The sequence below is a fragment of the Zootoca vivipara genome, chromosome 5 (assembly GCF_965207765.1).
Source record: "Zootoca vivipara chromosome 5, rZooViv2.hap1.1, whole genome shotgun sequence".
Lineage (NCBI taxonomy): Eukaryota > Metazoa > Chordata > Lepidosauria > Squamata > Lacertidae > Zootoca > Zootoca vivipara.
In genome coordinates, this window is record NC_142588.1 from 58097622 (window position 1) to 58123950 (window position 26329).

The 26329-nt window shown below is 41.1% G+C and overlaps 1 protein-coding gene across 2 annotated transcripts in view; it reads right to left on the reverse strand.

Annotated features, from left to right (window-relative positions):
* GIGYF2 (GRB10 interacting GYF protein 2) overlaps positions 1–26329 on the reverse strand; it is a 68778-nt gene that overhangs the window by 3773 nt on the left and 38676 nt on the right. For both annotated transcript variants that reach the window (XM_060274654.2, XM_035133107.3), the window contains 19 exons: positions 20733–20912; positions 16982–17199; positions 16720–16885; positions 16440–16637; positions 16011–16201; positions 14295–14454; positions 12351–12517; positions 10990–11081; positions 9296–9403; positions 8551–8651; positions 7913–8013; positions 7476–7634; positions 6227–6385; positions 5556–5792; positions 3756–3878; positions 2474–2689; positions 2118–2326; positions 1528–1682; positions 589–749 (listed from right to left, as the gene is read on the reverse strand). In XM_060274654.2, coding sequence (XP_060130637.2) covers positions 589–749; positions 1528–1682; positions 2118–2326; positions 2474–2689; positions 3756–3878; positions 5556–5792; positions 6227–6385; positions 7476–7634; positions 7913–8013; positions 8551–8651; positions 9296–9403; positions 10990–11081; positions 12351–12517; positions 14295–14454; positions 16011–16201; positions 16440–16637; positions 16720–16885; positions 16982–17199; positions 20733–20912 — 3101 coding nt within the window. The remainder of the gene's footprint in view (positions 1–588; positions 750–1527; positions 1683–2117; positions 2327–2473; positions 2690–3755; positions 3879–5555; positions 5793–6226; positions 6386–7475; positions 7635–7912; positions 8014–8550; positions 8652–9295; positions 9404–10989; positions 11082–12350; positions 12518–14294; positions 14455–16010; positions 16202–16439; positions 16638–16719; positions 16886–16981; positions 17200–20732; positions 20913–26329) is intronic.

Sequence of the window (26329 nt, forward strand, 5' to 3'; positions counted from 1 at the left end):
CTGTTTTGTCATTCAGCCAGTGCCACTTGTTTTTCTCAGGCACACTTGAGGGCAGCTTACCTCATTCAAACAACATGCCCCCTCCCCCGCAAATTTCTGCCCAGCCTACCATCCCTAGGGGAAATCCTGCCATTTCTGGAGTTTCCCCCAACTCAGTGATCTCTCTCTCCCCCATCCCTTGCTTTGAGTCATACTTCCAGCCAGGTACTCAGTATAGCTCCCTTCATCAGAATTCTTGGGATACTAAAATTCAGGTCAGAACATGGGAGGGACTGGAAGAAGAAATCTATCCAGTCAAGTTGCAGTGAGAGAGAAGAGAGCATGTGAGAAAGAGACAACAGTCACAGTGATAGTATACATGGCAATCTCTCAACAGGAGTGCCCAGAGCATTTCATGGAAGGGTATTTTGTATTTTAGGATGTATCCAGGAGTTCCCTGCCCCAGCTGTATGCGATTCCATAGTCAAGCTTGTCCTCGTTTCAAAACAGATTGCTAAACTCTACATCAACCAGAGAGACAGATCTGAATTTTCTTCAGTAATCACAGAAATTCGCTTGCAAATATTCTCCAAAGACAGAAGCACGAACCTGTTGCTGACGCTGTTGGTTGGCTTTTTGTTTGGCACGGCGCTCAAGAAACTGCTTGGCAAATTCCTTGGCTTCAGGGGTATCTCCAAGGTAGGCTCTGATGTAATCATGGACCTCGTATGGAGATTCTACTTCCTTCAAGAAGGATACAAATGTGGGAACTGCAGCCGGAAAGGAAGACAAATCACGAGATACTTACAAAGCCTACAGGTGCATAAGCAAAAAAAAATAAATCCAGAGCTTTTCAATATCATACATTTCCTTACAAACTTTATGTAATGCAGTATTATCTTTACCTGCAAGAAAACAAACAGCCCTTTCTCCTTATTCATTGAGATATGGGACAAATTAATTTCCTCACTAAGACAACAGTCTCTGCTGGACCCCTAATGACCATTTCCTATTTAATCTAACTTTTTAGCAATGGTGTATGCCTTATGGTACAACGTAACAGGAAAGAAAATATTAACTGTAGCATCAGCCCTGATTTGTGTAAAATCAGTCATACCACGGTTTAAGTACGCTTCGGTTTGAGTACTTTCAGTTTAAGTACTCCGCGGACCCGTCTGGAACGGATTAATCCACTTTCCATTACTTTCAATGGGAAAGTTCGCTTCAGGTTAAGTACGCTTCAGTTTAAGTACTCCGCGGACTGTCTGGAATGGATTAATCCACTTTCCATTACTTTCAATGGGAAAGTTCACTTCAGGTTAAGTACGCTTCAGGTTAAGTACAGACTTCCAGAACCAATTGTGTACTTAAACCAAGGTACCACTGTACTGGGGATACCAAACCTTTTGCAATTTCCCCGTCTTCCTTAATGCTTCTAAATACAATTTTGGACAATGTGCTGTAATGCATCACATAATAATGTGCAGCTATGATACAGTTTTTCAGTGTGTTAGACTGAAACATTTGCACTCCTTTTTCACTGCTTACCATCCAAGTTGTTGGCTGTGTTGAGTGCATGAAGCATTTGTTCACACCATTGAGTGAATCCATCCTGCGCTTTATTAACCCCCTGGAACAGCTTTAACAACTTTTCTTCTTCTTCCACCTTCTTATTCTGCCTGCTTGTAACACCTATAGATTTACTAAGACGGGCAAAAAGGCAGAGTGTGAGGAAGAGACAAAGGTTACCAGGAAGAAACATGCAAAGTATACAAGACTAGAAAATTCAAGCAGCTTCACAAACATTTCTGCATTCTGTCAAAATCACAAATATGAAAGTATACTGAGATGGGAGCTAACAGAAAACAGAAGGAATGGAACTGTAAGAGATCCTGGCTGTACTGATACAGCACACTGCAGAGTTTGGTGGAAAGGTTCCATCCACAAGACTCCAGATGTTTTGGATGACAATTCCCATCAGTCCCAGTAAGCAAGGCCAATGGTCAGGGATGATGTAGTCAAGACATCTGGAGGGCACAAGGTTGGCAAAGGCTACAGTAGAAAAATTTAGAGGGCATGCAACAGGTCTGAGCCTCTACAATGAATTGAAGGGAAGCTCACTGCATCCCAATTCCTACCTGATGCTAGCATTGCTCTTGTTTTTATTGGTTGCATTACGAGGTCCAACTTCTTTGACTGCATCGTCCCAGAATCCCATGTTTGAGTTTTTTGTATCAGCATTGCTCCAAATGCTGCTGACAAGGTCTGATGCCCACTGGCTGCTAGGATTCGTGTTTAGAGAGCCCCATACTGAATTGCCAATGCTGGTGTGCAGATTAGAATGTTGCTGGAACAACAGTAATGGAGATACTGTTTATTATCACCAATAGAGGAAAAGCAATACAAATAAAGTTTTGACTTCAACAAGAGTATTTATTATTATTATTATTATTATTATTATTATTATTATTATTATTATTATTAGCATACTCACTGTAGTGCTGCTGCGGGACTTGCTTTGCTGTTGCTGGTGTTGCTGGTGTTGCTGCTTCTGCATCTGCCTTGCCTCCTCCTGCTGAATCTCCAAGAGGGATTTTGTAGTACCGGCAGGTTTGGCAACATTTCCCCAGCCAGACAGTTTTTGTTGCTGCTGCTGCTGTTGTTGCTGCTGCTGGAGGGCTTTCATTAGTTCACGCTGCTGACGCCTTTGCTGGAAAACAGTCAATGCAGGACATTCCAGTTCTTAAATGTATACATGATCCTGTTTTCCACACATTTTCCTCAAAGCTGGATAAATCTGAATAGATATGTGTTTCACTGAGGGTACTGAAATTTGCCTCAGACACACTGATCAAAGTCTCTGGTCTTGGAAAGTGCACCTGGACACAAATACTTTCATATTCTGCTTTGTTTTCCAGTCAAGCAAACATTAGCCATAGAACAAATTACCTTTCTACCCACCCCCTTATCTTTAAATTCCTAACTAAAACTAGATGGGCAATGAATCTAATTTTAGGCTTTACATTTAAAGAGTATCAGTAGAATTAGCATTTATATTATCCACAATTCTAGATCTTTAACATCGTATTCTTAAACCAGGCAAATTTTTTTGGGGGGGGGGAAGCTAGCTTATGAAAATCTCTGCTCTTTCAGTCTTGGTAATCTAAGACTATGATAATATTTGGGCAATTATAACTTGGGTTTATTAAAATGAGACATGTGGAAGCTTTTTGCCTGCTTATGCTCTCCTTCTTCTCCCTTTGTAGCATACAGCAGTTATACTCAGAAAAAATTCAATTAAGCACAATTTCTACTTCATCACTGAGAAATCAGAGTTACCAGGTTCAAAACCAACTAGGATTTTAACAATGCTTTGAAGCTGGCTTCAGAGCCTGCCTTGTTCTAAAACTGGTAACTGTAACCAGCTCAGATGATACAGGAAACTATGCTTAATTTGCAACTTCAAGGTTTAACTGCTGTGTTCCATGAAGGGAGATGAGAATGAGCTGTGTAAAGCTTCCTAGGTATCTTGGGTTAAGCTTATTAAGTGTTTAGAAATTGTCACAGTGACTCCTAGCAGTAACAAGCCACAACTGCACACAAATGAGCAAGCCACGGGCTTTCTGAAGGCAGAAAGTGGTGGGAGGTCACCAGATGAATATGTCTTTCACAATGGGTGAAAGAATATGTCTTTCATAATGGTGTTATGGCAAGGAAATTTGACTATTCTATTTCAGCAGCAACCTAAAGCCTCTTTTCCAAACTATGAATTTTACCTCTTCTCGAAGCTGCCGCTCTCTCTCTTCTTCAAGCTTCTGGATTTCTGCTAATGATAACGTTGTTTGGGACTGACACGCCCTAGAATTTGATTGCTGACCCCATGTTGAAGAAGAAGGGAGCTGGGAGGAAAGACATCCAAGAAACACACTTAATTTTTCTTAATGGAAAGAGTGAATACATCAGGATATATGCTGAATCAGCCACTCAAAAGCATGAGAACAGTTGTTATTGTCTGCCACAAACACTGCTAATATGACATAATCTTTATTTTGTCTCCTTGTACTGTAGAACTGCAACCTTTTCCTGCCAGGTGTGTACCCAACCTCCAATTAATCTTTATAGTACCAACAATAGTCATAATTTCTACAGCAATATAATAGTTAGATTCAAGCACCTGACTGTGCTGTGAATGAAATGGAAATTATTTAAAGGAAAAGAAATGAAGCAAACAAAACAGCTGAGGGAAGAAGACAGTAGTAGCATGGAGAAACAATGAAAAATGCATTTTAAAAAGTCTGATGCAGAGACCCATGCCATTCAAAACCAACAACTTCATCCTCCATTTTTATACGGCTCATACTCCCAAGACCTGTGTACATGGTACTGACTTCATTTTATCTTCACACCTACCTGGTGAAGCAGATTAGACTGGCCCAAGTTTATCCAGTGAGTTTCATGACAGTGTTGATTTGAATCCAGGTTTCTCTACTCCTAGTTTTATGCTCTAAATCAGGAGTGGAGAACCTTTTTACCCAATGAACCAGAACATTATTTTCCCCACCCCTGCTGGTCAACTCTGGCAGCGGGACAAGGGGCACCCACCTTTAAATCATCTGGTGCCATTATGATGTCAAGTCACTGATAGCTGTCTTCAATTCAGTGGACAACCAGCAACACTCCTGCTAATGGTCTCAGTGACTGAGCTGATATATAAAAGTTCAGGCAGTTGCTAAGGTACCCTGGACCTAAGTTGTTTGGGGCTTGTAAATTAAGAAAAGGACCTTAAACCTGGCTCAGTAGTAGATGGGCAGCTAATGCAGATGTTTTAACAATGGTGTCACATGTTGTGGGCTATGTGCCCCCGCTAACAGACTGGCCACTGCATTCTATACCAGCTGAAGCTTCTGGAGCACGACCAAGGGCAGTCCCACATAGAGAGCATTGCAGTAATCCAGCCTCAAGAATGCAACATGGATTACAGTAGTCAGGCTATCCTTGGTGAAGGATAGTTCCAGGTAGCACTCTGGAAGGGTTTAGCTTAAAAATGAAGCATTACTCAGGATACGTGCACCCATATACATTTTTGGTAGGGTGGCAAGTTGCTTCTCATTGTACTTTCTCAGATCTATAGTTATGGACAGAAATGCACACCCTGAGCAGGGCGGGGGGTAGGAATTATATGTGTCAAGGAAATCTTAAATTTTCTGTAAATTATAGAGATTTGCATATCTATACTGCTTTCATGTTTTAGTTATTACTTATTATTAATTTCAACAACTTAAATATCACTTAGCACTGTAATATCTTTGAGGTACACTCATACACTCTATGAGGTACACTGAGCAGTAAAGAGATAAACTGGACAAACTGGGATGCCACAGACTGAAGTTAGAGCTGCCCATCTCCTGCTTCTGGTGCCCAATTCCAAGAGCATTAAAAGGCAGGTTCTGGCAAAGGTTGCGTAAATTTTAGCACAGCTAACGGAGAGCTTCTCTGCTGGCTTGGGCTGTGAGCATAACCTGTGAGAGTGGGTTTATGGCAATGAGAAAAAGAGTAACATTACGAAGAATCAGTACCTTCATCTGTGCAAGTTGCTGCTGCTGTTGCTGCTGCTGCAATCGACGCAAAGCCTCCTGCTGCTGCTGCCTCTGCCTCATAATTTCTTTCTGGCGTTGGAGTTCCAGCTCTTTACGTTTTCGTTCTTCCTCTTCATGCCTCTGTCGGGCTGCTTCTTCTTCCATGCGCAGCCGGTTTTCTTCTAGCTGACGCTTTGCCTCTGCTTCTTCACGTGCCCATTTGGCAGCCTCCTCTTCCTTCCCAGAACAGAAATAATATGCAGAGTCTCTAAAATGGACTAACCTAGATTAAAATGCTTCCTTTTTGTTTGTTTCAAGATACATAGGATTGCAAAGAATCCTTTGCTTCTAAGAATGCAACCTGTGCTAGAACACAACAATCTGATAAAATATACCGGTAGCTTTAGAAAATGCCCCAGAGCAGCCATCAAAGCTCTTGTTACACTCCTAATGTGACTTTGTTTCAGAAATCCAAAACTTTAAGACTCTACCAATTCAAAACTGATAAATGGTCTTAAACAAAAGGAAAGGTCCCTCTGCACTGTTTGATCTAATAATGGCTCATTCACTTATGCATTATCACTTGATGTAGTCAACAAGTGAGCATACATGTGTGAACCAGCCTCTGATTCTTGCAGGTCTTAACTGCAAAAGATTTCCCTTCTTTTCACCTGTTTACGAAGCAACTCTTCTCGCTGTAGTCTTTCTTCCTCTTCTCTTCTCCTCTCTTCCAGTCTTCTAAGTGCTTCTTCTTGTTGTTGCCGTTCTTCTTCTTCCCGCTGCCGTCTTAGTGCAATTTCTTGTTCCCTCTGCCGCCTTAGGGCTTCTTCCTGCACACGGAAATAAAAAGAAAGTAGCTAAAAGTGTGGATCTGCATTTAAATTCCTATTCATGGGATGCTGGATAGTAAGGGCCCCCTGACCTGGCTGCTCTGATTCTGACCTGAAGCCAGGGGTCTTTTAAATGAAATGACAGCAGTTGGGAATGCGTAGGGGCAGGGGCTGACTTCACTTTGGGGGTGCAAGTCAGCAGTGGGCAGGGGCATCCTCTTTTCTCACTCTCTCTTTCTGCTCTCCAAATTAATACCCTACCCAGAGATTACCCAAAATCAAATTTCCCGTTTCCTGAAATTATCACCCAGGTGCTCCAAATTCAATTTAGTCCTTCCCCAAATTAATATCCCACCCCAATAATACTTCTGCCTTTCTGGAAGGCAAGACTGAGGCTGCTGGTGATGTGTGTGCTTGCTCTGGAGGCTGTTCAACAGGCCATAACCTAGAGCAGACACATGCTTGGTTGCTAAAGATAAACAGACAGAGTCCTTAAACAGTCTTTTCCCAGGTGTCTCCCCCAAGTCACAAAAGTGTTCTTTCTAACACAAAAAGTGGCAATCTGCCTCCTGACCCTATTACTTAGAAGTAATAGGGTCCCTTCAAGGGAAAAACAGGCTTCTGAGAAGCCTTGCCCTTGACAGTAGCCAGGGGAATGGTGCTGAAGAATGCTGCAATGGCAAGAGGCCCCTTTGGAAGCTTTACAGGCTCTCTTTCTGGAGTGTAAGGCTTGGGGGTGTCATGTCCTGTATTGCAAGGGTTAGACTAGATGACCCTTGGGTCCGTTCCAACTCTACGATTCTATGAGGAAGAGCTCCTGGAACGTAACATTGATCATACTTACCCCACCTGCCCTAAATAAAATTCTTATTTATTTATGTATTTTCTTTATTACGGGGATTTCTGCACATCCTTCAAATAAATCCTCAGCGTAGCTTCCAAAAAATAAACATGTATGATTGAGCTAAAAAAACTGAACACACTTTGGACATAAAAGGTGGAAGGAACAAAAATAACTTCCTTCACATGAACTGGGAAAATGTGTTCTCTTAAAGATACTGAAATAGTATTTATATATTTGAGATGTCACCTGCTTTCTGCGTGCGAGCTCCTCCTCTTCTCTTCTTTTTCTTTCTTCTTCTTGTCTCCTGATGAGCTCTTCCTGTTGCCTCCGTAGCTCCTCCTCTCTTTTCCGCTCTTCTTCTTCTCTTTTGGCCCTCAGTTCTGCTTCTCTCCTCTCCTGCTCTAGCTGAATTAAAGATGTAACATTAGAAGTAAAGACCTCTTCAACTAGCACATTATTCCCACTAGTTACAATCACTCTCATCAGCATCCTCTTCTACAACTACCAGTTTGATTGGTCTTCCCTAAACCGTGTCCTTGCAATGTCTTGTTGTTGTTGTTTTTTTAAAAAAAGCCCAATTAAGAATTAGTAAGTTGTGTCCCAATTACACTAAATCAGTATAAGGCATGTCAAATGAAATGAAATGAAAAGCTGCAACTGGAATGGTTTCTACTGTTTCTTACCTTAGCAGTTTTGGCTTTTTCAAGCTGCTGTAACTGTTCTAGAGCTGGTCCCTGAGCTGTAGTGTCGATTGGGAGATCCCAGACACTGCTTCCTTCCCAGACTGCAAAAAGGGGGGAAATGTAGGCTGTTGGTTAATTAATATTTAAATTAGGAAACCACAGAGCCAAGAAGCTAGTAATTCTGTATACCAATTCACTGGTAATTTAAAAAATATCACATGCACTATATGTTTTGATAAGTAAGACTGTTAAATGACCTCTTTTGTGTACCTTTCGTTTTTCCTTTTTTAGGAGGGGGAGGGGGAGGAAGCCTGCTAAGGATGTGTAGCTAGGCATAAATTAAGGAGGTAGAATGAGGCTGCTTACAGAAAGAATGAGAATGAAGAGACTACCACTGAGGGCATCTAAGATACAGCTTTTGTCTTTTATCTGCTTTATACTTGTATCTGTACCTCTCAAAACAGCAGCATCCCAAATCATGGTTTATGAGCTTTGATCCAAGAGGCAACCGTAGTTTTAGATCCTGGTTTGGCAATTATTCACAAACTGTGGTTTGTAAGCGACATTGGTTTGGAAATCATTTCAGGGTAGTTTGTTTTGTGTCTGAATGCAGTCAATATCAAAACACTGTTTTGTACCTGTAGCTTGTGGGGCTGCTGACTGAAGCTCCCAAATTGAGCCAGTGTCTGGCACTGACACAGACCTTGTTACAGGTGTCACCATGTTCTGTTCAGCTTTTCTGGAATATAAAGAGGAAGATTCAACATGCTACATCAAAAAGGTAGTTCTACTTAGAGGTCACAGGGGTGTGTTCATTTTCTTTTAAAATAAAATGGTTCTCTTTTTTCTCCTTCTTCTTCAGAAATTGTATTAAAGTAATATTAGGGCATAACTTCCTGACAATTCCAACACTGCTGAGCAAAATCCAGAACTCTTGAGATGCACAAAACTGTTCTTTAATACTGACCAGAATTTGAATGAACACTTTTGCTCTGGTCAATTAGTGAAATAGACTTCAATGAAAACAAATATGAGATGATAACAAATACAACCAACATAAATGGACAAAGTGACAACAGATATATTTCACAGTTTTAGTGACATTGACTTGAAGCAATTTTGAACAGGCATAAACAGAGTGCTATATATTCAGTAACCACTATCATGAGTACACTCTATAGGGGCCACTTTATACATTATATTCAGTGTTATATTACATGCCCTTTTAATAATGTGAAGTATGCACATGTCAGTTATGTGCAAGCAAACATTTCCAAAGACATGTTCTCAGGAAACCATCCATGGTGGCCTGAAGTTTACTTTCAATGTACTGGATTAACTTCTGCATAATGTGTGAAATGGCCCTGAAACCAGCATTCTTACCTCATTTTAAGTGCCTGGAACTGTTGCAGAAGGAGAGCCAGCTGCTGCTGCTGCTGTGATGAGAGAGCTGCTTTTTGCTGCTGTGCCATTACCTGGGCATACTGTTGTCTGGAAAAGAGAATGGGGAAAAGTTCACTCTACTTAGTTAAAGAATGACTATAAAAACCCAGAAGAGAAAAGAGCTGCTAGTTCATACAACAACTGACATTTAAACACATCAGTGCAAACCAGCACCCATCCACCAAAAAATAAGAAATTTAAAAAATGCCATTTGAAGTGGCTATTCAAAACAGCGACACACAATATTTACCTAAATTATAGATTGGATTCTAACTATTCCTTTGTCATATATATAGGGTTCCTCCTTTCCATGGAAGGTTTTAAATGAACGGAGGATCATGATGGTGGAAAAGGAGTTTATTCGAGCCAACTCTCTCTACCATACAAGCCCTCCAGGGGACACATGGGAATGGAGGGGGAAAGAGAAATAAGTGAACATCACTTTCTCCCTTCCACTGGCAGGAGCATCCCATGAGCAGGTCTGCTCATGAAAAACTCCTGCCAGCAGAAGAGAACTCAGGTTACAAGCCTTTTATTTAAGCACTAGGCTGGCAGCCAAAAGCAACCAGGAGTTGCAGGCAGGCAAGTGAATGGGCTGGAGGAAGAGGAATAAAGTGCTCCATCCCTTCTCTGTGCCCAGAATAGAAACCAAATAGGCTGTTAACAGAGGAACACCAAAATGGAAGCCCTCTACCCCAGATATTGTGGACCACAACTCCCACCAGCCCGGCCAGCATGGCCAATGGCCAGGGATGAAAATGGTAATCCACAACATCTGGGCAGCACCATGCTGGCTAGCCCTGACCTACCTCCCCCCCCCAAGAGAGACCCTATATTCTCAATTCCTACCCCACATACTTGCAGTAGACCTACTGCTGTCCACAGAACCAGAAAGCAATGACTGATGTTGCGTAACTGTGACAAAGAACAACTTGAATCAAGAGCTGCCACTATCTGCCAAAGCTTGTCTTTGTCATAGCCACCACTTTCCCACTGTTTCTCACACTTTCTTGCTCACTCCCTGTCCTGACCATCACGGGCAGCATGTGCCCTATACTAGCAGGATGGTGCAAGACAAACCAAACTATCTAGGAGAAATTTTGTGAGCCTACTTACTCCTCTTGTCACCCAGAGGGAGACTCTAGGTAAGCAGACTGACTGCTGGAGATAAGGAGCAGCAACAATAAGTGAGCTGATGGAATTGCCACTGGGTAGTTTAAGTTGTCTCATAATGGGTCCTCCTTCTGCTAGGTGATAGGGGCATATGCCATCAGCAGGGACAGAGGACTTTGGATGGAGTGGGTGGTGGCAGCAGTGGCTGTTCCTCCTCCTCCTCTCACCACTCAGGGGGAGGTATGTGGCTGGGAAGTGAGAAGGAAGAGCTGCCATGTACAGGGATGTCTTGCAGTCCACTTAGTATGAAAAATTGGACTACCCTGCTCTAGATCATTAAAACAAAGCAACATGGCCATTGACAGATATTTGTGTAGACCAGGGGATGCTAACCTGTGGTGCTCCAGATGCTGTTCCAACTCCCATCAACCCCAGTCGGCATGTGCAATGATCAGGGATGAAGGGAATTATAGTCCAACATCTGGAGGGCCAAAGGTTAGCCACCCCTGATGTAAACTTACTGTAACAAAAATTGCTGGTACTGGAGGTGCTGCATTTGGTACATGGCTGTGAATTCCTGTTGTCTAGTCAGTCGTTCCTGGTCCAACTCTCCCTGTGGTTGTAAACAAATCGATAGCTGAACTTGCACCAAATGTTAGGATTCATGAGCATATGCACAACTATGATTACAGTGACCTACACATTATGATTATGAAATACTTTTTATATAAAAAGTTATTAAATGGAACAACATTTTTACAGATTACTGTGTTTAGTTAAAAAGTATAAAGGATTGTGTGAAGTGGAAATTAAAGGGGTGTATATAGTTAAACTGTGTCTAGGGAACATTCCTTGACAAAGGAAACTGGAGCAAATATCCCCAGTGCATAAGATACATGCTCATCTACCTCGAGGAAGGCCCTATGCTTTCCTACTTCACCTCTCCCAGATATGAAGAACGAGGGAGTAGCCCTGTGCCACATGCTAAATCAAGCCACAGCGGCAGAAGCAAGGCAGGCTTGTTAGTGTGTGAGCTCCAATCCTTTGGGGTTCCTTTTACTGTCTCACAGTAGAGTTACCCAGAAAGTCTTCCTGTGTCTTCACAGCAGCAGCAGTCCAGCTTTCTATCGGTGAATGCCCGTGAAGGAATAAACACCTCACCCATTCAGTTCTTCTCCAAAGTATTTATTTATATTACAAGTTGCATAACTTTATATCACTACTGGTCTACATAAATAAAACAGAACAATATACAGAGATTTCAATCCTCTCTGCTCCCTGCAGTGATCCAGCTAGAGACACAGGTTCAGAGACTCTTATAGATAAAGGCAGACACTGAATCTCTCTTCCCCCAGACATGCCTAGATAAAGACACCTGTTGCTGGGGAGAATTCTCGCTGCTAAGCAGAATTGGTTCAAGGACAAATCTGATTCAAAGATCGTTTCAGGTTTACCTTTGGAATACACCAACAAGGCTGGAGTCAGGAGGACCACAACTAGTAACATGCTTGAAAAAAGGAGTAAGTGTCAGGGGCCTCAGTAGGAGCTACCTTTTACTGATAGTGGCTTAATTTCCTTCTGCAATTTGCTGTGCATAGAAAGCAGTTCAGCCAGAACCAACTGAAGCAGCATTCAAAGGCTTTTAGGTAAGTGAACTAGTAGCAATAATAGCTTTTGCTATTTCACTGCTAGGTACAGTAAGCACTTTTCCCTTCCTGTATGGAAAGCCCGTTCTATTGCGGCTCAGAGTATATGTTCAACATACAAGCAGTCTCTCTAAAGGTCATTGCTGCTCTGTGCCTGGTAGCACACGAACCCCTAAAACTGGCATGTCTTAATTTTCTAATTTAAAGTTAACTGTTTTACACATTGTCATACTTACCAAATGCAGAGATGGTGCTGGACCTGGCGTGAAAGGAACCCTGCCCCACATTTTCATGATGTCTCCAAGTGGCTGGAAGCTCTCATCACATGCTCTTTTCACCAACAGTGACATTGTGAAATACCCAGCCTGGAACCACTCTGTCATCTCTTGGTTACTGAACGGACCTGCAAAATCATCAAGGGTTGAAATCCATGAAGCCAAGAGTGAAACCTCTACTGAGTGTTGCACCCAACAGTCACAGCCCATATAGAGCCTGGTATCTGGGGGACTACTCTAAGTATGTGGCGTATGTGTCTTGATCTTACTTATAGAGCTAGACATTTCCTGATGCCACCCTAAGTACATAGGCAGTGTATTGTAATTTCCCTTAATATTCCAGTGGGGAAGAATGAACATAATACCTAGACTAGTTTATATCTTAAGGGGAATTCCAATTCACATACTGAGCAAATACTTTCACAAAATTTAAATCTTTGTTTAGAAAATGCCTTTGGGGCTCTTCAGTTCCAATAATATCTATGTAAAAAATGCAAATACCAATAAAAGGAGGATGATTTGGGATCCCTGACTTAGAATTGTATCACCAAGTATAGTTACTGTCAGGTACACAATTCTGGAGACCCATAACTGAAAACAACTGTCCAAATTGGGCTACTTTGGAATATTCCTATGTAGCACCTTTAGAAAGATGGGCAGCACTTGAGTCTAAATACATTAATAATCAAGATGCTATTGAAACAATAACATCAGTTCAAACGATATGGCACCACATGTCCAGAAAATATAAATCTGACCTTTTCTCCAACAACAAATGACTTTGTGGGGAAACCTGTCTTTAAAAATCGGGAACGAAATAGTTGTATGGAAGAGGTGGATGAATTTGGGTATATTAACGTTAGAACAGCTGATAAACGAAGAGGATGAATTTTATACATATTCTGTCTTAAGAGACAAATACAGATTACCTACAAATGCTCAATGGCAAGATCTCCAGATAAAACACTTGCTAACCACCATCTACGGACCAGCAGCTTTTACAGCCAGAGAGACCCCAGAGATATTGAAGCAACTGTTTAATTCTTACACAACAAAAAACCCAGCCATCGACATATATATAAAAATCTATGTCACTAGCAAACCAATTTGATATACAGGTACTGAGGGAGGAATGGAAAAAATAATTGGAGATCTCAACTTTGACCCCACAGTGGGAATTTGTGTTAAGTGCTATTACAGGGGTGTCTCTGGACCTTAAACTGAGGGTCATACAACAAAAAAATAATATTTAGAATATACTGGACCCCATTACGTTTGTTTAAAAAAAGGCTATCTAAGGTATCTAACTGTTGCAGATGCAACAGGGATAATGCTTCTCTAAAACATGTTTTTTCATTGTCATATACTGAAAGATTTTTGGCAGAAGGTAACTGAAACTATCAACAGAACTGTATGGAACAACCTTACATTCAAAGAGCAAAATATCCTCTTGAATTAATATACCCAGCACATAGAACCTTACAAAGGGACAATATGAGTGGATTCTCTGTGCCTTTACCACAGCAAAAAGATTAAGACTGATGAATTAGAAAAATGAAAATGCGGCTCCCTTCTACGATTGGATGGAAGACTTATACAAACTCGCAACATATGAACAACTTGCATATAAACGCAGACTTCCCATGGACAGATTCAATGATATTTGGAATCCATTCTTACAAATACTGTACAGTAATAGGTTAAGATCTGTTGGAGTGCAATAACAACTTTGTAAAGTATACAGTATACATGGATTCCCCCCTCCCCACTTTACTTTGCCTTCTACATGGGTGCTGTTTCTTTTTCTCTTTTGTTTATGTCTCACCATGTTTAGTGCACATATAACTAAAAAACAACAACATTCCAGTGAAATAAAAATAAAAAGCAGTAAGGATGAAAGCTTACCCTGAATTTCTCCCTGTGGATCTTTGTAGAACCACTTTTGCATGGCCTCGTGGAGTAATGGTACTGAAGTACCCTTTACTCTCTGCTCCTGAAGTTTGGCTGCTAGCCTTTCATCATCCAGGGCACTGTCCTGCAAATATGCCACCATTTTTTCTGCTTGCTGCAGTAAGAGGAAGGGGGGGGGCATTAAGAATGACTGAGGTTACTACTGCCACGTTACACACAGTCAATGGAATAAGGTGAAATTCAGCAGAAAGCCTTATGAAGAATACCATCATGGTTGGTGGACTCAGATACAAAGGAATGAAAAAAATAAGTTTAAATAATTATGCAAAAAGATAATAAAGCTTGGCAGAACTGCTTGCCGGGAAGCAAGTCTTATTATCTGGTAAGCAGCAAGAATGGTCAGCTTCCGGAAACAGCCGAGGACGTTTTTGTTCCAACAGGCTTTCCCAGATGGATAAATGAGTCTTTATCACAAGTGTCTGCTTGTTAGGGCTTTAGTCTTGTTTGAAATGTCTGTTGCTTTTGTGTTTAATTGCTTTTCATTATTTTACGTGTAAATCACCTTGAGATGGTGGTTAATAGATTAACTGTAAAAATGGTAATGATTATGGCTGTATACATCGTGGTTGGAATTTTACAAGAAATTATTGGTCTTTAGAAATTCAAGTTTCTTGCAACATGTTTAAGCAACATTCAAACTACTGGAAAACGAAGAATTGTTTCTGGAGTCATCTTCAGAATCTATGTTCAGAGTCTTTTTCAGTCTGCATTTTCACTCAATTTTATTTGCCAAATTTGACACTGAGGGGCTCCTATATAAAATCAGCAGGGCTCTGAAGATGTTCATGTGTAAATATCAATGCTTTACCCTTAAAACACATGTGACTGACATGGAAAATGATTGGCCCTCTGTTCATGTGTATTTTGAGGGGGGGAATACAGTGTGTGTATATTTTGTACTTGAGTATCAGCAGCATGAGGTGACTCTCATATTCTCTACTGTGTACATGCATTCTGTCACAATGCTCATGAATGAAGTCAGGTGATTATCTATTTATATTAATGTCTGGGGGGGATCCATTTTTCAACTTGATTCACTTAGTACTCACAAAGTTAACCTACTGGAGTTGCATACCAGACAAATATATAAGATAGATTCAACTTAATTTTGGAAAACAGGAATTGCCCTTCTTTAATATTAATTTTCCATTTTTGTTTGAGGAAGAGATGGCAGGAACACACAGGTTGAAACTGTTTTAATGAAAATTAAGTTGATTATCTGAAGTATTGTCAAACTGCAAAATATGTTTCATTTTTGCCCATTAGTACATCAATATAGTTTTGCCCATTTTCATGATCAGTTGCAAGAAAACATTGTAAAAGCAATTAGTTACCAGTCCTGCTCAAAACTAGTTTTCCTCTGCAGTTGCCAACAGTCGGTCTATGTGAGGGGTGTGCTAGTCTATAGTTGACTAGGTATATTAGCTCTAGGTTGCATCTTGAACTCCTATCTCCTATCTCCATCTTGGGTGCATAAGCATTGCTGACTTGTAAAGGCAACTGGTCTAAATCCCAAAGCTTTCTCCCGCACTCACCTGAATCAGGTAGCTGCATTTACAATATATGTATACAAAAGAGTGGTGTTTCCTTCCAGCCTTTGAAGCACAACAACAAAAAACAAACAAACCAGAATTCACGAAGATGCTCTACCTGTTCTAAATGTTTGAGGCCCTCTTCGTCATCAGGGTCAGTAGGAATATTACCCATCCCTGGAGCAGCTGTGACTGATGTCTGAACAGGCCTTAAGGCAGGAATTGAATTTGACTCTGGAGGAGGAAGATGAACAAGGGAAGCTGCTTCTGGAGACATCTGCGGTAAAGGCTGGACAGCAGAAATTGGATCTGGGGGTGGGGAAGAATGGACATATAAATTCCTTTAAAGGCCCTTCTTTCTACCAGAACTGTGTTATTATGTGATAAAATGTATAATCAGACAATAAGCAAGCTGGCGTGCTTTCAACAATGCTTAAACAATGTATGAATTATCAGTTCATCCTTTCCACTTGCTTTGTCACTACAGTCTTTTATTTTATTTTGCAAACTTTGCATATACATTATGCCAAACCTGAAATATTATTACCTTCTCTGTTGGGCACTTTGGCTGATGGGATATCCTCCATTTGGTTTTCTTTATCTTCTCTTTTTTCTATTACTTCTGGAACACAGTCTTCCCTTCTTTCAAGCAGGCTTGTAGGTAATGGCTCCTGTGACTGGGATTTTGGTGGAGTACCTGACCTGGTGGATGGTGAAGATTCTTTGACTGTTTCTTCTGTTACTTCTGAAATGATTGGTAATTTTATTTAACTGAGCTGAAAGGTGGAAGCAAAACTTAAAGGATAGACTTGAGAAATCCTTCTTACCTGCTGCTGCTGTATGCTCCGTCTTAACACTTTCCCTTCCGTGTGTCTTATCTACTTCTTTGGCTTCTTCATTGTGACTTCCTTCTGAATCAGACCTGTCTTCCCCTTCCTCTACAGGACGGAAATCCATTTCCTGTTCCTCAGGAATTGGCTCCTTTTGAACCTTCTAAGGAAAACACACATGCAAACAACAAACTTTATACTACTGGTTATAAATAATACAGTTGTTATTATTATGACAGGTTCACAAAAAGTTTCTCACTTTTAAGGAGAGGAATGCCCCAGATGAGTCAAAAGTCCCCATTTCTTCTTCTGCATCTTCTAAGCACCATTCAGGAAGGCTATCCCTATCATCATCCATACTGCCACTGCCACATCGCACTCTTCGATAACCCCGCTCATCATCCCGGTCTCGGAAGTCAAATTCAAACCTTCGCCGCCGCTCCATCTGTTCTCTCCAGCCTGCAGAACGAGGGCCGTCTAAGGGGGCGGGAAAGTAACTTTACAAAAGAGTCCCATAGGGCAAGAACTTGTTTGGAAGGAGAAAGGGATAGAGGAAAAGAGGATAGGGAAAAGAGAGGACAAAGTGACAGCACTTCAGAACGCCACTACAGTTTATGGTCCACCTTGAAACACGCATTTTATAAATATATTATCACTGTTTCCCCTTTATACCACTGTCTCTTTGAGCTATATTATTAATGTAAAGGACTACAGCCCAACTCCATGCAAGTGGTCTTAAAAGAACTAAAACAATTAAACTATGAGCTAATCCCAGGGCAGTTTTACTTTCTGAATAGCAGCCTCACAATCTCTTCAGCCACAGGGGGGCAGCCTTTGCTAGTAAGACCATTCTATGCGGTTCTATGAATCCAGATAAATACTACTTTATGGGGATTACCATATTTTTATGCTTCTCTTTGAGATCACAGGCAGCATCTATTCTACTAACTCCATCAGTCCCAAAGCATCTTCAAAACTGCTTGCCTTCACCCTCTGTCTGCTAGCTGACAATCCTCCTTTCTGGAGTTTGGAGTGTAGTTTGTAATCTGAGGTAATAAATTCTATTTATTTAATCTGCCCTTGTTTTGGATGTCACTATGGTGAAGTGGCCTGCTAGCACTATAATTCTGTGAAAGGATTTGTAGCCAACAAGCTTGTTTCTAAGCTTTGTTTCTAATGGCTGTGCAACTGTGCCCAAGCCTGCATGAGAATGAGGCAGGCAGGCACCAGCAGGTGTTGATGCACCTTTCTACAACCTGGGAGAGGTGAAGAATTTCCAAGCAAGTTGGTGTGAGCAATTCTGGGGCTTGAAACGTGGTGACCTTCAAATGTGGCTTGGCATAAGCCACTTATTTTGCCTAACTTAGTTATACTAGATACAGGACACTATTTGTCATCCCGATAGAAATGGCTATTGGAATCAAAACTCTTGGATGTAGCTGAGCAAGCCTGCAGAACAAAAGGAGAGGAGAGAAGTAGGGTTGCTCTTTTACCTCTGCTGAGAGGCCAGCTGCCTTTGACTCTCCCTCCGCTGTCATCTAACAGCAGCCATTCTATCAGCCTAACTGTACTGCTTCCATCCCAGCAATAATTGAAAGAACTGTGACCTTTAAGAACTGGTGTCTGAGACTGCTTTCTTCTCTTCCTCTCTGCATCCCTTTTTTCTTGTGTGTCATGCCTTTCAGATTGCAAATCTGAGGGCAGGGACTGTTTTACATACTTTGTGAGCTGCTCTGGGAGTCTTTTGGGCTGCACAGCGGAGTAAAAGCTGTTTAATTAATTAATTAAAGCCCCCCTCTCTCTGTACACACAGAGAAAGAACAATATTTTGACCAAACAGCAAGGAACTGAGGGTTGTAGCCCAATATTATTTTGTGTGGCTTCACTTTCCTCTCCCCACTAACCCCAAACAGTCCTCCATATGCTCTCCAAAATCAGAAGTTTGGGAAGCCTCTTGAGCAGGCATCGCCAAACTTCGGCCCTCCAGATGTTTTGGACTACAATTCCCATCATCCCTGACCACTGGTCCTCTTAGCTAAGGATCATGGGTGTTGTAGGCCAAAACATCTGGAGGGCCGCAGTTTGGGGGTGCCTGATCTTGAGATTGGGAGGCCTTTCAAGCAGATTTGGGGGGGAAGGAGAGAAATATAAGTCCTGTTGTATGTGAAAGTCTGCTCATGCAATAATGGATTCCACCTGAAACTACTGCAACAACACATCACTGATCGAGAATATTCCATTACATAAATTTGAAGTGCTTACTGATAAGGGTATTTTCTACTTGTAGTGACTAAAATATACAGTGACAGTAGCTCATTTTTCTCTTGTAGTGATTATACCTTTTAACTGTGTCTCATGAAGAGTTCTGTATAGCTAATAAAGACTTAGCTACATTTTCTACATTAACAGATGCTTTCCTGTTTGGGGCATGTAAGGTCTTAAACACAGATGTTATTTGGTATTTTGTGTCATGGCATTGTATCTAGAAAAGCTGGATCTTGTCTGAGTTTTAAAATTTGAGGTAACAGTGCCTCCCCTTCCAAACTGAGAGACAATGCGCTTTAATATCATATACACATTAGCTATTCCTATTCCCATGTGATATTACATTACAATAGTTCTAGTCTGATAAAGTGGTGAAAATGTAGACTGGGAGCAGAAAGGCCCAGGTTTAAATCCCTGCTCTGCCATGAAGTTTACTGGATGACAAGAACAAGCCTCCATCTTTTAGGCTAACCCACCTAAAAGGGTTATGCAGCTAAAATGGGGAGGGGAAAGCCTTGTATGTTGCTTTGAGATCACTGGAGAAAAAGAAGGATATAAATATAATGAACAAACAAGTAAGTTTCCCCTTTAAAAACTGCTTACTGAGCCTGCAAAGCATGGATGGGAAGTAGCAGATTTAAACACAATGGTACAGAATACAGTACTCAAGTTAGATCCTAACCATGGTACATAATTCTTATTAAACACAAGATACAGGTTTCTAAGGGCAGAGCCACGTTATAAAGTACAACAGACATTTAAAGCTCATGACATCCCCAAAAGAATCCTGGAATTGTACTTTGTTAAATGTCCTGAGAATCATAGCTCTGTGAAGGGACAACTACATTTCCTAGGATTCTCTGGGGAAGTCATGTGCTTTAAATGTGTGTCAGATGTGCCTTAAATGTGTGGTATAATAGATCTGCCCCCGAAATAAAGTGAATTTTGCTGTTCCTTGGAGCCAAGATTTTAATTACTGATTCTATATCAAATCAAACATTTTTAAATAATTTACTTGGAAATGCAGCAAATGAAAAATTGACAATGAATAAGCGTTATCCTAAACAGTTATATCTAAATTAAAGAGCAACTACAGAAAAACCCTCAGTATTCTACACAATGGGGTGTTTCTCTACACTTCCTTTAAAGTAGCAGAAATTACCCAATGATATTTCAGCCTCAGGACTTCTGTCAAAAGACAGATGGACTTATTGAGAACAATTTTTTTTATTAGATTGTTGTTCTTCATATGCTAAACAAGAAAATATTAAATGAACTGCAAGTACTTGTCCCTAAGTAAAACCTTCACATCTGATCATGTGGTGCTGGTTCAGCTGTTTCAATTCTGTTGAAGTTAGACACACTGCTGCTTTATTGTGCATTTATCAGTTATGTCTGACGTCAGGAAGACACACAATGCTGTATTCTCCATGACAAACAGTTTTTCCACTTCTATACAAGTAGCTGGAAGCATATGACAGAACTTCAGCCTCATGATTCAGAGTGATCACTAAAGGAAGCTACGTTTGGTGGAAAAGAAATCAGAGCAGGTAAGAAGAGCTGCTTTTGTCTAGACGTTCTGGAAATAGCGGGTTAAACAAAACAATCCATTTTAAAAACTAAAAACGATTTTGCCATCATAGAACAAGCCTTTCAAATATTGTTTTAGGAAGTTTTCCTTCCAGACATTGCTGGCTTGCTGCCTCTGACCAGTCTGTGCTGCAATTTTCCATATCTCCTCTCACCTGGACTATGAGGGCGCCATCTCTCACCATCCCTTCGCGAACCAGCCAGCCGCCAACCTCCATCATCATCTTCTCCATTTTGCTCTTCCCTGAAGATGCGCCAGTTCTCGCTCTCAGAGCGTATAAATTCATGCTTCCTTCCTGCTGCTACGGTTCCAGCATCCTCAAAGTTTGGTCTCACTGCAAGCAAATAAGTATGCAAGTATGTAACAGTCATTGTGAAGGGCACCTGAAATAGAATTCAGACCTTATGCAATTTACGTCATAAGATGCACAGGTGAAAGAAAACAAGAACAAATATATATTGCTTTACTTTTCTTATAATGATAAATGCTTTTCTTTAAGCTCTTCTTACAGTTTTTGTGGGCTAAAAACAAATGAAGGATTTCAGACTTCAAAAAGGAGATTTACAAAACAGCTGTAACCATTTAAGAAAGTCAAAAGTTCAATTTGCAACAAGCGATGGAAGAGCATCTGCAAAGTTTGCATAAACAGTTAGATGCCACCTGATGTTCAATGAGAGATTGCTTTACCATAGTTCAGAGGTATCAAGGCACTATTCCTGGTCACATCAAAGTTTACAATGGCACAAGCATTCTGTTGTTGTTTGTATGGGAGGTGTTCTTAAGCACTGCATAATCCAACTCAGTAAAAATGTTCTATTTATCATCTTTAAAATGTAACTCAACATGGTCTTCTATTTACCCTAGAATAGTTAAAACCTAAAAGCAGAATCTCTAAAATTTACATTTGGGTCAACAGCAATAAAATAATGACCAATGCCAGATGACTAGCATTAGAACCTTCATTGTCATCCATTTCAAATAACAGGTAATTAAAATAACTGTTTCATCCAAAAAACAATTGTCATAATGATGCTTAGAGAAATGATTGTCATTTGTGAGCAAACTAGAATAATTTTACATTTTATTCAATCAGGTCCTTCATAAAAAGTACAACAAGGGTAGATTTTGACTGGCAGCATGGGGTCATAGGGCTGGGCTTTGGTCCCTCTCCTGATGACAAAGGAAGGAGGGGAAAACTCTTTGGGACGTGGATGGCTCCCAATCAGTTTGTGATCTCACCAAGCTTGAAGAATTATCAGAGTCTTGTATCGGCGTAAGGAAAGCAACACAAAAGTGCCCATGTTCCCAAAGTAAACAAGGTGGATAAAATGCCATCAGGTAGAAGATATTGCGTCCCATATTATGGAAAGCCCCAGTGACCCCACAATGCCAGTTGAAATCTACATTGGGAGAGTACCAATTGTACTGTTTCCTCCTAGCATCATGAGGTCACTGCGTTGGAACATACCAAAGTGTACCCAATTAAGGGACATCCCAGCTGCAACGAAAAATGAATGTGGAAAGCCTGTTGTAGGGCACTGCGGCCAAAGGCAGCTTCAACGGAGATGCAAATGTCCATCTTGTAATGCATCATGAATGTACTGGGAGATACCCATGTGGCTGTCTTACAAATGTTCACTAGGGGGACTCAACCCTGGTAGAGTGGACAGTCAAATTTGTAGAGTGAGATACGATTCACCAAGTTGTAGGCTATAGAGGTGCTACCTAGATAAGGTGGAAGGGTTAACTTTTTTGCTTAATGAGTTAGGGTGGAAGGAAATGAACAGGGTTTCTGATTGTCTGATCTTTTTAGACCTGGTAATATACACTTTAAGAGCTCATTGGACATCAAATGAGTGCCATGTCTTCTCTAATGGGTGAGAGGGGTTGGGGCAGAAGGTGGAAAGGATCAAGTTCCTGCTGAATATGGAAGGTGGAAAGTACCTTGGGGAGAAAGGTACTTTCTAAGAACCACTTTGTGCTTGTGGAATATACAGAGATGTCTAGCTATAGACATGGTGACCAGTTCAGAGACCCGTTGAGCCAAAGTTATTGCTATTAGAAATAAGACCTTTCAATGTAAGACTTTGAGAAGTACTTCCTTCAGGGACTCAAATGGAGGTTTCTGAAGGGTGGACAGCACTTTGTGAAGGTCGCAGGAAGGGAAGTGGTGGGCATCTGGGGAACACTGTAGGATTGTTCCTTGTAGGAAGCATTTCATTAGGGGGTGAGAGCTGGAAGAGGTGGTGTGTTTGAGGAAGAAACAGCTGCTGCCTGATGCTTCATCAGAGTGTTGTGTTTTAGACTTTTGCTGAGGCCATTTTGGAGGAATGAAAGAAGATCCAATACCGTTGCTTTGCATTGCTTCAGGAAGATCTTTCAAGTGGCTTTGTATATTCTTAGAGTGGATGGATAAGTGAGAACGTAAGAAAATACTGTGCTGGAATACCAGAGATTCCATCCTCTCCAGATATGTGTTCCAATGTGAGGCTGAGGGGGTGGTGTTTTGGTCACTGCATGAGGTAGAACATTTCAGCTTAGAGATCCCAGGATTTGGTGACCTCCTGCTTGTTGAGGTAGGATTTCAAGTTGGAGTTGCCCGTGCGTAGCAGCACGTTTGATGTGTAGGTGTGGAGAAAAGTGCATCAGAGCCAGGTGGGCTGCTCCAGCTGAAGTCTTCAGCTTCCTCGGGCGACCTTTGGGCATGGATTGTCTGTCCCTCACAGTGAGACCCCAAATGTAGAGGCTGACATCTGTGGTGACCACTATGAGGTGAGGGTCAAGGCAAGATGTACCCTTCTGCAAGTTTCTGTTGGATGCCCACTTCATCACCACCCACACTTTTGGTGGCATTTTGATGTAGTGCTGTAGAATGTGTGTGATGGTCCACTACTGGAGTACAAGAAATCACTGCAGAATTCTTGCATGCAATTATAGAGGGTGCTTTGTAGCCAGACAGTTGATAGCCCTGCTTAACTCTGCATTCCAATGGGTCGCTAGCTGAGAAGCCATCAACATGGGATAAGATATCCCCTACCACTCTCTAGAAGCCATTTGGATCCATTAAGTGGTGGTGGTAGATCATTCAAATTCGTCCTACATCCCTGCAGAGGGGAAGGGTCACAGACAAGTCCAGTTGCATCAGGAAGTGATCTGGCTATGGCACTACAGATAATATTAAGTATATGTCATAGAATAATTCCTCTCGGGGGGGACTGGTTTGATAGCTGACATGTTGAGACAATGCTGTACACAATTACCTATCACCTGTTCCTTGACTGGATTGTTGGAGATCAGGGATGGAAGGAACCGGTTTAGGGATGTCAGACATTCTATCACATGTGATATAGTATTGAGAATCCAGTGATCTGTAGTAATCTGACACCAAGAGTTGAAGAAGGCTTGTAGATGGTCCCTGACTTGGGGAGGAATAGCATCATAGGTTCTGCTGGTGGTTGTTTCTGAAGGTATTGGAGGGAGATATCTTGTTGTTCTGCTGCCTGGGTGGGTATCACTGCTGTTCCAGGAGGACTTCTGTCTGTAGTTTCTTCCTTGTCCCAGGGAAAGGTAGTTCTGAAAGGACTGGTTGGAAGATTGGTTGTCACCAGTACCTTTGGGTAACCACTTATCTTTAGTTTGATCAGGATATCCTTGAGGACATCCTCTCCAAACAGCATAAAATTGGCCCAGTCAGCAACATTGTGCTGGGATGCTACGGCCCACAAATATCGGGTGGCGTGAAGTTGAAAAGTAATTGGTGCTCAATGGCTTTATTAATGTCCCTGCCTGAGAAAGAGCAGTCAGAAGGAGAGATGATAGTAAAGTGGAGATTAATTTCTCGGTTTTTTGTATTTTGTATTTCTGAAAAGGTACAGAAAGCCACAAAAAGGAGGCTAGGAAAGGGTGTGGGGCAGTTGATTAAAGGGGAGGGGGCGTTCTCTAAGAATATGGTGACGAAAGGTAAAAGAAGAAAAATAACAGCCTGGTAGAAGTAGAGAAAATGGGGGCACTAGTGAAAGTGTCCCAAAGAGTATTTTCCTCCTGTTTTCATTATCAGTGGGGGAGAATATCCATAATTAAGGTTGCAGTTCTAGCATGCTCACTAGAGAGAAAGCCACACTGAATTTACTTCTGAATCTAAGGCTATTAACCGTGAAACAACACGGGTGTGTTTGTCAACAGGTAGCAACATATTTCAAAGCTTAAGGGTATTGGAAAGAGAAACACAGAACTGGATGAAATAACGTTTCAAATCCAACTAAGAGCAGACCCAGGTATATTACGTTCTGAAGTTCTTAAAAATGAAGAAGTAAATAGTGGCTCAGTCACCATTAGTACACACATACGTCAAAGTCTAAAGTATTCTAACGAGGAACATAGCTTATACCCCTAGCATGTTCATTTCACTTGGTTTAAGTTACTTGGTGTGGAGGTCGGTGTTTGGCCATGATTTCCCAGGATGAAAAGGAAAAAGAAAAAGATCTGTGGCTTTGCCTCAAACTAATTGACTGGACTTCCTGAGGAGAAGGAGCAGTGAAAGGGCACCTGCATTCCATGTCTGACCCCAAGCCAGCAATGGTGTTTATGGAAAAGTTCAGATACAACAAAGACATCCAGCCAACAGAGTCTACAGCTATGTAATTTGAAGTTTTAAAAGGGACTGACTTCAAAGTACTAAAGTGGTGTTCTGGAATACAATCTTCTGAGAACTTGTTTATTGAGAAATTTTTTACTAGAATAGCAAATAACAGTGTCAACAATCTTTCTATAAGACACTAAGACACATACTCTCTCTCTCTCTCTCTCTCTCTCTCTCTCTCTCACACACACACACACACACACACACACACACACACACACACACTTCTATAAAATTAAGTTTAATTTAGTTTCTGTTTTCAGGATCCTCAAATAACTTTTGTTGGCTACATAGTTTCTAAACCAAAGTCCCTCAAGTAGAAGACAGCTTACAATACTGTGAAAGAGAGATAGAAAAATCACCGCACAACCTTGAATCATGACCACACACAAAGTGGCTTAAGAAATCACTGGTCATCATTTTTAGGTTCCATGCAGACTAAAACATAGTCTTATTTCATTTTAGTTTTGACCATCTCTGTCAAACTTACCAGAATTTTCCCATGCCCAATGCTTTTTCCTCCAATAATTATGATGCTTTCCTTACTGAAAGATGAATTTGCACAATTGTATCCATAAGCAAAATTGTATCCTACCAAAATACTGCACTTCCATAGCCATGCCAACTATCCAAATCCTTCCACACAAACAAGTGCAACATTTCATGGACAGTATGTCTCACATGTGTTTAAGTTTGCTCTATAGTTCTGCATATGCCACTAACGTTTACAGATATGGCAGAACAGCTTCTCACCTGCATTGTAATATTACTACTCACCACTCCAATCTTCACTGAAAATTGCATTTCTGAGGCAGTTTAAACAGGTGTATCAGGAACACACATACTACTAATATATGGTGAATCCAGTTTTTATTTTAAGATGTTGGTATAAAAGTATTTGTATATCATTAACTGTTAGTGTTTCTTATAGTAAAAAGAAAAGGCACCATGCTATACTGAGTGGAAAGTGTCCCTTGTCCCCATACCCATGAAGGTCACAAATGCATGTTTCAATTTTAAGGTGCTGTGCCTCAACATGTATTAAAGGGTTCTCTGCTAATGAAATGAAGAATTAATGTTTTGTATTTTGTGGAGAGTTTTTTTAAAAGAAA